This window comes from Argentina anserina, chromosome 6 (genome assembly GCF_933775445.1).
Source record: "Argentina anserina chromosome 6, drPotAnse1.1, whole genome shotgun sequence".
In the NCBI taxonomy this organism is placed as follows: domain Eukaryota; kingdom Viridiplantae; phylum Streptophyta; class Magnoliopsida; order Rosales; family Rosaceae; genus Argentina; species Argentina anserina.
In genome coordinates this window covers 5,718,810-5,732,488 of record NC_065877.1, presented here as the reverse complement: position 1 = coordinate 5,732,488, position 13,679 = coordinate 5,718,810, and the positions used below count along the sequence as shown (strand labels likewise).

The 13,679-nt window shown below is 38.0% G+C and overlaps 2 protein-coding genes across 3 annotated transcripts; both read left to right on the top strand.

The window, feature by feature from the left end:
* Positions 1–2,208: 2,208 nt before the first annotated feature.
* On the top strand, positions 2,209–6,582 carry LOC126797964 (ERBB-3 BINDING PROTEIN 1). Its single transcript, XM_050524756.1, has 10 exons — positions 2,209–2,347; positions 2,445–2,571; positions 2,738–2,822; positions 2,943–3,092; positions 3,167–3,320; positions 5,333–5,548; positions 5,633–5,769; positions 5,849–5,940; positions 6,033–6,212; positions 6,304–6,582. Exons 2-10 carry the CDS (start codon positions 2,478–2,480, stop codon positions 6,369–6,371), a joined length of 1,176 nt encoding a protein of 391 aa, XP_050380713.1. The 5' UTR covers positions 2,209–2,347; positions 2,445–2,477; the 3' UTR covers positions 6,372–6,582.
* A 1,579-nt stretch (positions 6,583–8,161) lies between these two features.
* On the top strand, positions 8,162–12,307 carry LOC126799535 (dnaJ protein ERDJ3A). Of its 2 annotated transcripts, XR_007672630.1 has the most exons (8): positions 8,162–8,278; positions 8,611–8,666; positions 9,169–9,242; positions 9,510–10,033; positions 10,115–10,456; positions 10,772–11,122; positions 11,269–11,761; positions 11,902–12,307. XR_007672630.1 is itself a non-coding variant. In XM_050526755.1 (7 exons), exons 1-7 carry the CDS (start codon positions 8,189–8,191, stop codon positions 11,551–11,553), a joined length of 1,722 nt encoding a protein of 573 aa, XP_050382712.1. In that variant the 5' UTR covers positions 8,162–8,188; the 3' UTR covers positions 11,554–11,870. The 2 variants fall into 2 exon arrangements, 1 of the variants encoding a protein (XP_050382712.1); XM_050526755.1 differs by lacking the exon at positions 11,902–12,307 and having other exon boundaries at positions 11,269–11,870.
* The last annotated feature ends 1,372 nt before the right edge of the window (positions 12,308–13,679 follow it).

The window sequence follows — 13,679 nt, the reverse complement described above, 5'->3', positions numbered from 1 at the left end:
CATCTCCAACGATCGTTTTCTCTACAAAGATCGTTTCTTTGTTCCTGCCTCCTCAGATTGGCGACCCAAGTTACTCTTTGAGTACCACTCTTCCTTGCAAGCAGGCCATTCAGGCTATTTGAGGTCTTATGCTTGTATTCGTCGTAGTTTCGCTTGGCCAGGAATGCGACAAACCATCAAGGAGTACATTGCAGCATGTGACCAGTGCCAACGCCAAGCTTATGAGACCATTAGACCTCCAGGTCTTCTTTAACCTCTTCCGGTTCCGGAAGAAGTGTTCTCGGACATATCAATGGATTTTGTTGACGGTCTTCCGCTCTCTCAAGGCCACAATGCTATAATGGTGGTAGTTGATCGCTTGTCCAAATATGGCCATTTCATTCCAGTGTCTCATCCTTACACTGCTGCCGGTATCGCTGCTGTATTCACCAAGGAGGTTTTCCGCTTACACGGAATGCCTAAGGAGATTGTGAGTGATCGAGATCCAATCTTTATTAGTCATTTTTGGAAGGCTTTTCATCAATTGCAGGGTACTCAGCTGTGTCATAGCTCGGCATATCATCCTCAATCGGACGGGCAAACCAAGGTGGTTAATCGTTGTTTAGAACATTACTTGATGATGATGCTACTTAGGAACCAACAGCTTCAATCATGGCTATGCATCCCTAATTCGGTGCTCGTGGACAAGCACCCACTCAAGGGGGTGGGACTTGTTAGGACCATCCCTAATCCCCATCCTAATCAAGCTACGTGTTAGGATCACTTTCTTAACACCCTCTTAATCCTGAGTTCTGTGTATTACATTATATTAAATACAGTAGTAATAGTTACAAGCTCTAATGGGGTCCTGCAAAACGTGGCACATTTTCCCTTTTATCTGGAAGATAATCTCTATGGCTCTTCCTTTAAAACTTGTAACCCGAAGCCCTTTGGGGGCATATGAAGGAATGAACAATTATGCATTCAACTCTTTTCAGCTTATCCTATTTTCTTCTGCAAATCCCGTCCTCACCAGTTTGGTTCTACCACTTTGGACATTTATATTTGGTTCCAAATTTAGGGGACAACTACTATGGAGGAATGACATCAATTGCTAAGTAGAATTAGTATGCATGAAGCACTATGCCAAGTAAAATTAGCTCTGATGTGCGAAAAATGCTATGTAAATTTTATAAATGCACAGTTTTCGTTTTGTTAAGTGAGATGTTATGAGTTCGACTCATGTCACACTCGTGATAACATTTCAGTTGTTAACCTGATAAAACAAATTTCACGAACTCACAAAGACATCTAGTTTGATTCCACGTTCTAAAAAACTCAACTTTGATAAATCATTAATAATTCAAACCACAAATAACTTAAAAATAATGGAACTAGAAACACAATACATATCTCAAAAGTAATTTCCTTTTCTAAATATAATTTGAATTCCCATGATGTTACGGTATTTGTAAATCATAATAGCCGTGTATAACCTTACCATATGTCTGCTTATGATTTGAAACATGTCTATCTCCAATGGTAGTGAAAAACAAACATAGGCCAAACAACAATAATACATAGGCAAAACAGTATTCCTAAATCAAGGTCCACTTGAAAGTCAAGTCATGCCTTGCAATTCAATGTCCAAATACACTTTTTTCCTTGGGCACATGATTGTCTCTCATGGCCACTCAACCCACTTATGAGTAAGGTCAGGGATGCTCAATCTATGCCCAAGTGACCTCTCAATCTCAGCAGAGACTGTGGGCTTAGTATTGTAATTCAAAAGAGGAAGATTAGATCATCAAACCCAACACTTTTCATGACTCTCTTATGTCGAAATCATGGCATCTTTGCGAGTCGTGCATATGATGTAATTTTATATTTTCATCTAATGAATTTGACACCCCATATTCTTTTAAAAAGAAAGTCCGTTATTCATTAGGGGTGTCACGGCTCTATCACTGTGTTCATATTTCACGATGGATTCATCGAATTACATAAGTATGTTGTTGATAGCAAATATTGAGTCTAGGTACACATTAGTACTTTTGTGAGTCTAGGTAGAGTTGAGTGGCTGGTAATGAATTTTCCTCTAACAATAATCGCCATTAAGGATCAAAACAATTAGCAATTTTACACTAGTAAAGGTAAAACCGTACATAGTTTTTTTTAGAAGTATGATATTACGATATTTAATAAATATGCAAAATTAGAACCCTACAAGAAGCAGCGACCGAAAAATCCTATATAAGCAAACGCAGCCGCACGTTGAAACCCTAGCGCTTTCTACCAAGCCACCTCTCTTCTCAAAAACCCTAATCCAAACTCTCACTCAGCTCCAGCACTCGCCTCTACCACCCAGGTCTGCTATCACCTCACATCCAGTCCTTCAATTCAAATTGCTTCTTCTTCTTCTTCTTCGTCGCCGGTTTCCGTTATAACTTCATTTCCGATTTCAGGTCACACAATCCGGTTTCCGAAGCTTTGCAACGATGTCATCCGACGACGAGAGGGAGGAGAAGGAGTTGGATCTCACATCTCCTGAAGTTGTCACCAAATACAAGAGTGCCGCTGAGATTGTCAACAGTAATTTTTCTCTCTGTTTTGTCTCACCTCAGAATTTGATTTTGTATTGATTTATGAGAGTCGGTGAAATAGAGCAAATGCTAGGTTTGATATGATGAAGTTTAATGTCGTGTTGATAATGTGTTCATTTATAGCTGATTGTGTTCATTTTTGTGATAATCTGCAGAGGCCTTGCAGCGAGTGATTGCGGAATGCAAGCCGAAAGCTAAGATCGTCGACGTTTGTGAGATTGGTGATTCATATATCAGAGAGTATGTTGTGTTAGCTTTGGTTGTTAGCATTGATTTTTTTGTTTGTAGCTTACAAAAGTGTGTTTAACTGTGCTCTGCGTCGAGTAATGTGATAATTTATTTGTTGTGTTTGTTTTGAAGGCAAACCGGAAACATGTACAAGAGTGCAAAGAAGAAGATTGAACGCGGCGTAGCTTTCCCGACTTCCATTTCTGTGAACAACACCATATGTCATTTCTCTCCACTTGCCAGTGATGAGACAGTGCTCGAAGAAGGGGATCTCGTAAAGATGTAAGCCCTCGTTATGATTTGTACACTAGGTGATGCGTAAGTCAGTGGAGTAATGGGACTTTGGTGTTGTGCAGTGATATGGGTTGTCATATAGATGGATTCATTGCCATAGTCGCACACACACATGCTATTCAAGCAGGGGCCGTTACAGGAAGGGCTGCAGATGTTATCGCTGCTGCTAACACTGCTGCTGAAGTTGCCTTGAGGCTTGTTAAGCCAGGAAAGAAGGTAATTTTACGTGAATTGGTAGTATTGTGGTATACCTGCTTGTTTGATTTTGCTAATTTGCAAATATTGCTGGTTGCCTAATTGTTGATGTGAATTTTGGGGTGCATTGCGTTGAATGATTTTGATGTTTTTCTTTGTTCTGTCATTAATTGTTACTGACTTGGGTTAAGCCTTTCAACTTTGACTTTTATAGGTACAAGTTGCCTTTGGTTAAATTTTCTTCATTATGTCTCTTACCCCCTGATGATGAGATTTTTGTATGAGCTATGGACTTAGATCCAGATGGTGCTTCTTGTCATAGTTACCCTGAAGGGGAATTCTTTTGTTCGATTGGAGGGAAAATAGTAGGCTCTCATAATATTTCTGTGTTTTCATTGATGCTAACATTGTGTGAGGGTTCTTAAACTGTAATTTCCCTGTTTGGCTAACATTTACAAGTTTGATAATAATGACTTTCTACTGCTGGTTCGATGGCAACTTTGCCGAGGTGATCTATTCTTCATTGATTACCTCTTTTTCCCTGTTGCCTATATTGCTTGGCTTTGGATGGTGTGACTGAACATAATTCTTTGGTCATTTTTAATGTCCTCTGTGGGCCAAAATTACTTCAATTTCTAAAAAAGATACACTATCAAGGCAACTTTGCCGAGGAAATTATGATTTGTTGGTTTCCTCTTTTTCCCTGTTGCCCATATTATCGTTGGTAGTGAACCAGCTATGAGTAGATGTCTTTCTGTCTGCTCTTCATGTTCATGTCAAACAGTACTTTAACTTCCCCCATTTTATATAGTTTCTAGGCAACTTTGCCGAGGTGATTATGATTTGTTGATTTCCTCTTTTTCCCTGTTGCCTATATCATGCTTAGCTATGGATGGACTGCTTAGGTTGGACTCTTTTGTTGTCCATTCTTAATGTCCTCTGATGGCCAACATTGCTCTACCCTCTTACTATAAGTTATATTTGCAAGGCCACTTTGCTGTATGTAATCTGTAATCTTGATTTCCTCTTCCCTGTTGTCTATATTGTGCTTGCCTGTAGACTGGCTGTACTAATTTTTGATATCCTACATCTTTTTATTTATTTTGATGGCAGTATTTATACATCCTTATTGTCCTATGTTAGCTGATGTTATTTTAGTGCCCTTGGAAATAACTGCATGCTTATTGAGGTTTACTATCATAGTCTCGTGTTGTTTTTCATTTCATGGGATTTTCGTTTTACGAACATCTCCATGATAACCAATTTACCATGATATCTCTCCATGATGATAAGCTATTAATGGCTATGGATTTAATCCAATGAAGCTTCATTTGTCATAGTTACACTGATGGAGGGTCATATGTATGATTTCCTGTCAATTATTGATATATATATATATATATATATATATATATATATACAGGGAATCCAATTAATTGCTGATGTTTTGTTGTGATTTTAATTGATTTGGTTGGAATTTGTTTTAGTGCTTTACAACATTCAGTTTCTTCCTGCTTTACTTCTGAACTAGGATCCATTGGTACCCTAATTCTATATGATGAATGCTATTAAAAGCTATGGACCTACATCCAGATGAGGCTTATTTGTCATAGTTACTCTGATAGATATCAACCTAATCATCTTTGCGTGGTCTTGAAATTGTTACAGCGTTGTTCGTTAATTTAACTGTTACTGTGGATTTGGAAATTGCACATAGTTCTTCTTGGAAAGCTGGAAAGTAATTTCCAGGATTTTATTTGTGCGTACATCAAATGAAATCCACTCTGCTTGAACCTTCTCCTTACTGAACCCATGGAGATGCGCTCCAATGAAATTGGATTACAATCTTTCTGATCCCCATTTCAATATTGGGTCACTCGTGGTCTTGGTTTTTGTTTTGAATTGGGGCGATCAGACCACATTAATTAGTGTGTTCAGTTATATCTTTGCACATACCTGCTCATTCTTTGTCAAATGAAGCTAGTACTACCACATTGTTTACTTATATTTCTCCTTTCTTTTTGGTGCTATAGAACAAAGATGTAACAGAGGCGATTCAAAAGGTTGCTGCTGCTTACGATTGCAAAATTGTTGAAGGTGTTCTTAGCCACCAGATGAAGCAGTTTGTGATAGATGCAAACAAGGTCATATTGAGTGTATCCAATCCAGAGACAAGAGTTGAGGAGGCAGAGTTCGAGGAGAATGAAGTTTATGCTATTGATATTGTAGCAAGCACAGGCGAAGGGAAGGTAATAGAGGAGTCATGATCAGCCTACTAGCATTGATATTCTAAATTTATCATCATCATCATAACATCTTAAAATGATTTGCAGCCAAAGGTACTGGATGAGAAGCAAACAACTATATACAAGAGAGCTGTGGACAAGAGCTATCACCTGAAGATGAAGGCCTCTAGGTTCATTTTTAGTGAAATTAGCCAGAAATTTCCCCTTATGCCATTCACTGCAAGGTATCTTAACCTTCTGTTAGTTATTTCACTTTACTATATGTTATTTTGGCTTCTAAGTGTTTAGTTTGGCTGTCATTAGAGCTTTGGAAGAGAAAAGGGCTCGTCTGGGTTTAGTTGAGTGCGTCAACCATGATCTTTTGCAGCCATACCCTGTGCTGCACGAGAAGCCTGGTATTAATCTTCTCACCTTTTCTTTGAAACCCCGGTAGATAATATTCTGATAACTTAAAATGAACTGTTCATAAGAATTGATGGTTTTGCAGGTGATTTTGTCGCTCACATCAAGTTCACCGTATTGCTCATGCCAAATGGATCAGACCGGATTACATCTCATCCCCTACAGGAGCTCCAGCCCACAAAGCAAGTAGATGATCCTGAAATCAAAGCATGGTTGGCCTTGGGCACAAAGACAAAGAAGAAAGGTGGTGGGAAGAAGAAGAAAGGTAAAGCTGGATAAATGTTGTGCTAGTAGCTCCACTATCAGTTTGCTGTAGTCTTTTGTAATATTTGATTCCTAATGTTTGATCATTGCAGGTAAGAAGGGTGATAAAGTGGAAGGCTCGACAGAAGCTGAACCTATGGATGCTGAAACTCAAGGATGAGTCGTGTCGCCGAATCATATTTCAGTTTTGGTCTTTTTCTGCCCCCTTGTATCTGGCTGGATATGAATTAATCTAATGCATAGTGTACTTTTCTAGCTGGATTTTCTCTACTTTGCTTTCCTAGTACACTGCTTTCTTGTATCTTGAGATGCGATGGTTGTTAGACTTTCATTTTGACCCCTATAAATATAAAAAATCAACAGTTAAATTACTCCTGTGATGAATAACTGGTCTTTTGTTTTTGTTGAGTCTTAAAAAATAAGATTAGTACCAAACAGAACAATAATTGTGAACGCTAGAAGTGGAGTTGAGTTGGCCTTCCCTTCTCAGGAGTCAGGTATAGCCCTTTGAGTCTCATAAGCAGCAAGCCAGGAACATAACAAAGACGAGAGTACTCTAACATAACAAATTGTACTAGCCAAAGTAGGTCAAATTATGCCAAAGTAGTGCTATTGATGACAACAACGAGCTACTATCATTTCTTCATTATAGAACAAAACATAACCTCCCCCGTGTGTGGAGGTTGAGAGAGTCTGAATGAAGAAAAAATTTGGAAGGAATCAGGTCACCACGTAGGATGCCGACGACGGGGTTAATGGGCGGCGGCAGAGGCCGATCTCGGCGTCCCAATTTTTTTTTTCTTTCAGTACGTTGTTGGAGAGTTAAGGATGAGAGGAGACTCAGGAGAGAGAGATATGGTAGGAGACATTTATAAACCACTGGGCTCATCTTGACTATTAATTAATAATGGAGGGTCAAGATTTGTTTAATAGACAACATTAGGAGAAATGTTATTAGGAGAAGATCTCAGTCCGAAGATATGATAGTGATTAAGTAACCAATATCACACATTTTTTAATCAATTAAATAACTCAAAAACTAGAAATTGACATAAAACGTATTAAACAAGAAAAACCGACCGAACCGAACCGAAAATATAGGCTCGATAACATAATCAAAGAAATGTAGTTTGGAAAATGAAAAAACCGAATCAAAATCGGTTTAAAAACGGTTTGAAAAAGGTTTAAGTGATCAAACCGACTGATTTAAAACCGAACAGACTAAATTTATTTTAATGATTTAAAACATAATAAATAATGAGTATTAGTACAAAAAATAACAAAACATAACACATAAGGTTGTCTATGACAGTTGGTAGAACGCATAGTTGTTATATTCTAGGTTAGGAGTTTGAATCACAGTATTTATATTTTGATGTTTTATTAAAAATATCTATTAAAATGGGGAAAAATATAATTTTTACATGATTATCACTAAGTGAGTGTGATGTGATTTGTGGCATCACTTTTGGGTAGGAGTTCGAATCCATATCTTGAAAAATTTAAAATGTTTGGATTTCGGTTAAACCGACTATTTCAATTTATATTAATTTAATTTTATGAATAATTTAAAATTTTAAAAAATTAATTAAAGTAGTTCGATTTCAATTGGACTAAAAACCGAACCGATATATACCGGCGGTCCTATCAAAAACTAAAACAAATCTGGTGTTTAGTGGAATAACGAAATTATTACCATTTAAAAAAGACGTGTCACTATTACATTGGCTGGCTACAATCAGCAAGCTGACATGGGCAAGCCTTACCTGAAAACAATCACGAGCTCTACCATTGGTCAGTTTGCGTGGGAAACCAAAATGGCACCACGTATTCTTAACGGCCTTGAAGAACCATCTAGATTTGTTGGGAACCCGCGAACCCATTTATAAAGCCCCCAATTTCAATCTCTCACCGTCTCTGCCCATATTTACCAAAACACTAAAAAAGAAAAACCCCAAATTCTTACAAAATTCCGATATGTTTAACCGGCGACTAGTACCGCTGATCATCGTGACGGCGTCGTTGTTCCTAGTGGCCAACGTCGCCAAAACCATAGACCCCTACAAGGTACGCCTCTTTCATTCTTCATTCCTTGGGCTTAATCTTTCGGTTTTCTGCTGACTCTTGTTCAATGCGAACATACGGAATGTGATTAGGATCACATATGCTTCTGATTATATAATTTGATCTCCGAATTCCGAAGAATTTAGGAAAGAAAGAAGCGTTGGTTTCTCAATTTAAGAGAAATGAATTTGCTGGATTAAATTTTACAGCTGCTGATGTGATAAATTGGCTAAAGGGATAGAATTTTCATGCCGGCGTTTTGATTTTACCAGTGAACCTTTGGTTTTGTACTGAATTACCGTTTCCTGAAATCAGCTCTGAATTTGTTTGATCAGGTTCTTGGAGTGGAGAAAAATGCGAGTCAACGTGAAATTCAGAAGGCCTTCCACAAGTATGTTCCCTTAAACCCTCGGAATTGTTCGGCTCCCTGTGAATGTATTTGTGAAAGTGGCAAAACAGTAATGTGCTTGATTGTTTGTGCTGGACTCAGTTTTTGGCTCAAATGGGATGTATTATAGGATCGACAACATCTGATGTGTCCTTTAAACTGATTGGTGATATGTTTATGTATTAATCAGAATCGTCTATCTGCGAAGTTTGTTATTGATTTAGGTTCAGTTAGGATTGGCTCAAATGGGAAAATGTGCTCATTCAAACCTATATCTGGCATTGTTATTTAGCTGTTGAGCTTGGATCTTATTGATGGGGTTATGGAATAATCACTATGATGGGGAATGACTATATGTCTTGGTGTTTCTGCGTTGATTGTTCTTATAGGATGATGAATTTTTAAGATTTTGTTCATGACATCTTAAATTGTTAGTTCTGTAGCTGTACGTTATTTTGTTGACCATTAACAGTTTTTGGATTTTCACTTGAAATTTGCATTGTAGGCTTTCTCTCAAATATCACCCTGACAAGAATAAAGCCAAGGGAGCTCAAGCGAAGTTTGCTGAGATAAACAATGGTAAAAACTCTTCTCTTTTATCTTTGTTTCCTGTTAGCTTGCCATTTCTGTGGAAGTTTATCTCGACTCCGTCTGAAGCTCAAATAGTTTCTGAATATTTTTTTGAATGTTTTAGTTTGAATGCCTACTATGTCTATATAACTCTTGCAGTTTCTGAGCTTCAACCCAACAACTGAAGTAATTGCATAAAATGATTTTTTATATTTTCTTCTAAGTGAGCCTTTCCTTTACTTTTCAATATTGATTTATTTCATTTTCTTTTGCTAGCATATGAGATTTTATCTGATGAGGAGAAGAGGAAAAATTATGACATGTATGGTGATGAAAAGGGGAATCCTGGATTTCAAGGTGGTTCTCCAGGAGATCAAGGTGGATATACTTTCTTCACCAATGGTGGACCAGGACAGAACCATTTTAGCTACAGACCAAGTGATTGGCAAAGCATGGGCGGACAGGGAGGTTCACAGTCGTTCTCCTTTTCCTTTGGTGGCCCCAGTGGTGGTGCAAGTCCATTCGGTTTTGGTATGAATGACATGTTCTCGAACTTTTTTGGGGATAGTTCTGGAGCTGGAGGTCAGTTTGGTGGTTTCCCTGGTGCAAGTAGGGCTCGACCTGGATCTCAAAGTACTCCAAAGAGTATAAGGGCCCTCAATTCACAGCTTTATAAAAAAGAAATAGTTGACCAGGGAATGACTTGGCTGTTGTTTTCTTACACAACGTCTCTGAAGGATCATCAGCATGTAGAATCTATGATAGAGGATGTTGCAAGCTCACTGAAGGGTGCTATAAAGGTATATACATATATGCAATCCTCATGATTTAATCTTCCATTCATAATCGCATATGTTCACCTTTTCATGTGTTTCTGACAGGTTGGAAGTGTAAACTGTGACACAGAGGCATCACTCTGCAAGGACCTTGGCATATATCCACGCAGAATGCCCAGGGTATTTGTTTATACGTACAAAGTGAGTGAGAAAGGTTCCTTGGTTGAGTATGATGGCGATTGGGGTGTTAAACCTTTGAAATCCTTTTGTCAAGACCATTTGCCAAGGTTTTCAAAGAGGGTTGACTTGAACTTCTTAAAGTCTTCTTCTTCCACAGTAGATAAATCTCCTTCAGTCGTCCTTCTGTCCACCAAAAAAGATACTCCTGTTATCTGGCGTGTCCTCAGTGGACTGTATCACAATCGCGTCATTTTCTATGACATACTGGTATGGTGTGTTTGTTGAACGGTTTATTTGATTATGTCCTATTTATTTTATGGCTTGCAACTGAGTTATGAACAACAGAACAAGGTTGAAACCTTCTTAGGATAAAAATTATAGACGTTCAACATGGGATTCTGCAGGAAAGAGGAACTGTATAGGGATTGTGAAAACCATAGATATGAGGAACTTTTACTTCCTCAACACCATGAATAGTTTTTTGTTTTTACAGGGGGAAAGCTTTAGTTGTTCCAGCCTTTTTTAGTTTACAATTACCTGTTATTTCTTATCTTCACAGCTATGACATCATGAATGATGCAGGTCCACGATGCTTCTGATCCCACTGTGAAGAAGCTAGGAGTTGACGCACTACCAGCTATAGTTGGCGTGCTATCAAATGGGGAGAGGCATGTCCTTAAGACAGGCATCACCGTGAAGGATTTGAAATCAGCAATTCATGATCTCAGTGGTTTAATTGAAGGTTTTGAGAAGAAAAACAAGAAGACAGCAGATCAGTCCAAGAAAGCATCTCCTGATTCCAGGGAAAATCAGATACCTCTACTGACAAAATATAATTTTAATGCCCTTTGTGGTGACAATGTTCCAGTTTGCATCATCGGTGCATTCAGATCTTCTAAAGAAAGAAAGAAGTTGGAATCAGTTCTGGACGCGGTGAGTATACTTCTCTGTTTGGTGATATTTCCAACAATTGTATGGTACTGATGTTATATGTCATCAATGTAGTTCTCTTTTCCATTCTCTTTATTTGCTAAACTGGTCATCCGCACAACCTGACTATACTTTTTGAATGGATTTAGGTTTCTCAGAAATCATTATCAAGGCGACAGAACTCGGCACACGGCAGGGATGCCATTTCTTATTCTCTCTTGGATGCCACCAAGCAGCCATCATTCCTAAACGCCTTTGATAAAGCAGGATTTAGATCCTTAGATAAGGCCCTGGTAGCCTATAAACCTCGGAGGGGGACTTTTGCAGTACTTGAGGCTGAAATAACTACAGAAGAAGTAGAGAAGTTCATTACCGCAATCCTTAATGGGGACATACGATTTACCAAAACACGACAAAGCCCCCTTTTCAATTGAGTGAAATGTAAGCCTGAACTTATAGCTTTAAACTGCCTGCTTTGTACAGTTTTACATACCCGTAGGAAAGAAAAGAAAACAATTTTTTAGACAGATGATCTGGCGGTGGTATTGATATCTAGTCATCCCATAACTTCTGAGGACTGGAGTTCGGAGGATCTGGCTTCAACAATTTGAGATGATGATAAGTAGCTAGAACCCTGCAATGGTACTGTAGTCTAATTCTGTTCTCTTTGGCTGTATAGAACTGTTCATGTTATTGTTCCTTTACATGGAAATCAGGAAATGTTTTAAAGTTTTGACGAAGTGAGGGAAGCCGTGACCAATAATATATATTTCTTGTTATAGGATTCTTTGTTTTTTAAAAGTTATGCCTTACTATAGGGGCGGATCCATGTGTGGGCGAGCCTAGGCAGTTGGTTTAAGAGGCTGGGCATATTACATGAATTTTTTCTGGAGAAAAGCTGATGAAGAAGGGCAGAATTCGGCAAAGCTGAAGGTTGAAGACGACCGCACAACGGCGCCACTTTTGAATTTTTTTCTCTGTCCAAGGCAGCTATTTAGGCTGGGCGGATCCATGTGTAGGCGAGCCTAGGCATCTACCTAGGTTGGGTTTAAGAGGCTGGGCATATTACATGAAGTTTTTCTGGAGAAAAGCTGATGAAGAAGGGTAGAATTCGGCAAAGCTGAAGGTTGAAGACGACCGCACAGCGGCGCCACTTTTGAATTTTTTTCTCTGTCTTTCTCCAAAAAACGACATCTTACTTAGAAAACCGACATTATAATTACAAAAAATAAAAAATAAACTTCTCTTTTTCTCAAACGAATGATGTCGAGTCGTTCTCTAAATTTCCTAAAGTTTGTGCGTTGCAAGCCTCAACTTCTTCTCTGTTTCCTAGCTAGACCTAAGACCCTAATTCCAAAACACAATACATCTTCCTCAATATTTCTTCTCTCTTGTTGGAGCATCATGTAAACGCCGTGATCTTCTTTAGGAGAGTAACAAAATGAACTCATAGATGCTCTTCCAAATAATGAGCTTCCAAGTGGAAGAGGATTGAATCAAGAAACTACTCTTAAACGTCCAGGTGATACACGTTGGGGATCACATTACGGTACCTTACTGAGCATTATCTCTATGTTTTCTTCTACTGTTAAGGTGATTGAAATGATTAGTGAAGATGAGACAAATATTGATCAAAGAGTGGAATGCAATCTGTTGGTAACACAAATGCAATCATTTGACTTCATATTTTGTTTGTATTTAATGAGACAAGTGTTGGGTGTGACAAATGATTTATCACAAGCATTACAGAGAAATGATCAAGATATTGTCAATGCTATGGATTTAATGAAGACAAGCAAGCAACAACTACAAAGAATGAAAGAGGAAGAATGTGAATGAGATAATTTTCTTCACAAGGTCTATTCTTTTTGTGACAAGTATGGTATCAAGATTCCGGATATGAATGATCTTTTTGTTGCTCATGGGAAATCACATCGTAGGGCTGAAAAGTTAACGACCCTTCATCATTATCAAGTGAATGTTTTTTATTCAGTGATTGATAGACAACTTTCAGACTTGAATGATCGATTTAATGAGGTAAATTATGAGATTTTGATTTGTGTTTCAAGTTTAAGTCGAAATGATTCATTTATTTCTTTTGACAAGCAAAAGTTAATTCGTCTTGCTAAATTTTATCCAAGAGATTTTTTAGAAAGAGATGTGTTATCACTTGAAGACAAGCTTGATATTTATGTTAATGATATGCGATCCAACAATGATTTTCTAAACTGAAAGGGATCAATAGTCTTGAAAAAAAATTGGTGGAGACAAGAAAACACATAACACATGAATCAATGTACAAGCTTCTAACTTTGGCTTTAGTTCTACCAGTTGCGACTGCTTCAGTGGAAATAGTATTTTCAGCTATGAACATTGTCAAGAATCCACTTCGTAATAGAATGAGAGATCAATGGTTGAATGATAGTTTGCTTGTTTATATTGAGAAAGATGTATTTAATAGTGTTAGTAATGATGTTATAATGCAGCGTTTTTAAAACATGAAATCACGTCGTTGACCTTCTCTTTGTTGATTGAATGGTTGTACTGATTTTCTTTTTAA

What these genes read in the sequence shown, in the direction of transcription:
- LOC126797964 (XM_050524756.1), top strand. Translation starts at nt 2,478, where the DNA reads ATGTCATCCGACGACGAGAGGGAGGAGAAGGAGTTGGATCTCACATCT. An exon ending in CAAGCACAGGCGAAGGGAAG is followed by an intron (nt 5,549 to 5,632) that starts GTAATAGAGGAG and finishes AATGATTTGCAG; the next exon opens with CCAAAGGTACTGGATGAGAA. An exon ending in TGTGCTGCACGAGAAGCCTG is followed by an intron (nt 5,941 to 6,032) that starts GTATTAATCTTC and finishes ATGGTTTTGCAG; the next exon opens with GTGATTTTGTCGCTCACATC.
- LOC126799535 (XM_050526755.1), top strand. Translation starts at nt 8,189, where the DNA reads ATGTTTAACCGGCGACTAGTACCGCTGATCATCGTGACGGCGTCGTTG. An exon ending in AAACCATAGACCCCTACAAG is followed by an intron (nt 8,279 to 8,610) that starts GTACGCCTCTTT and finishes TTGTTTGATCAG; the next exon opens with GTTCTTGGAGTGGAGAAAAA. An exon ending in TGGAATCAGTTCTGGACGCG is followed by an intron (nt 11,123 to 11,268) that starts GTGAGTATACTT and finishes GAATGGATTTAG; the next exon opens with GTTTCTCAGAAATCATTATC.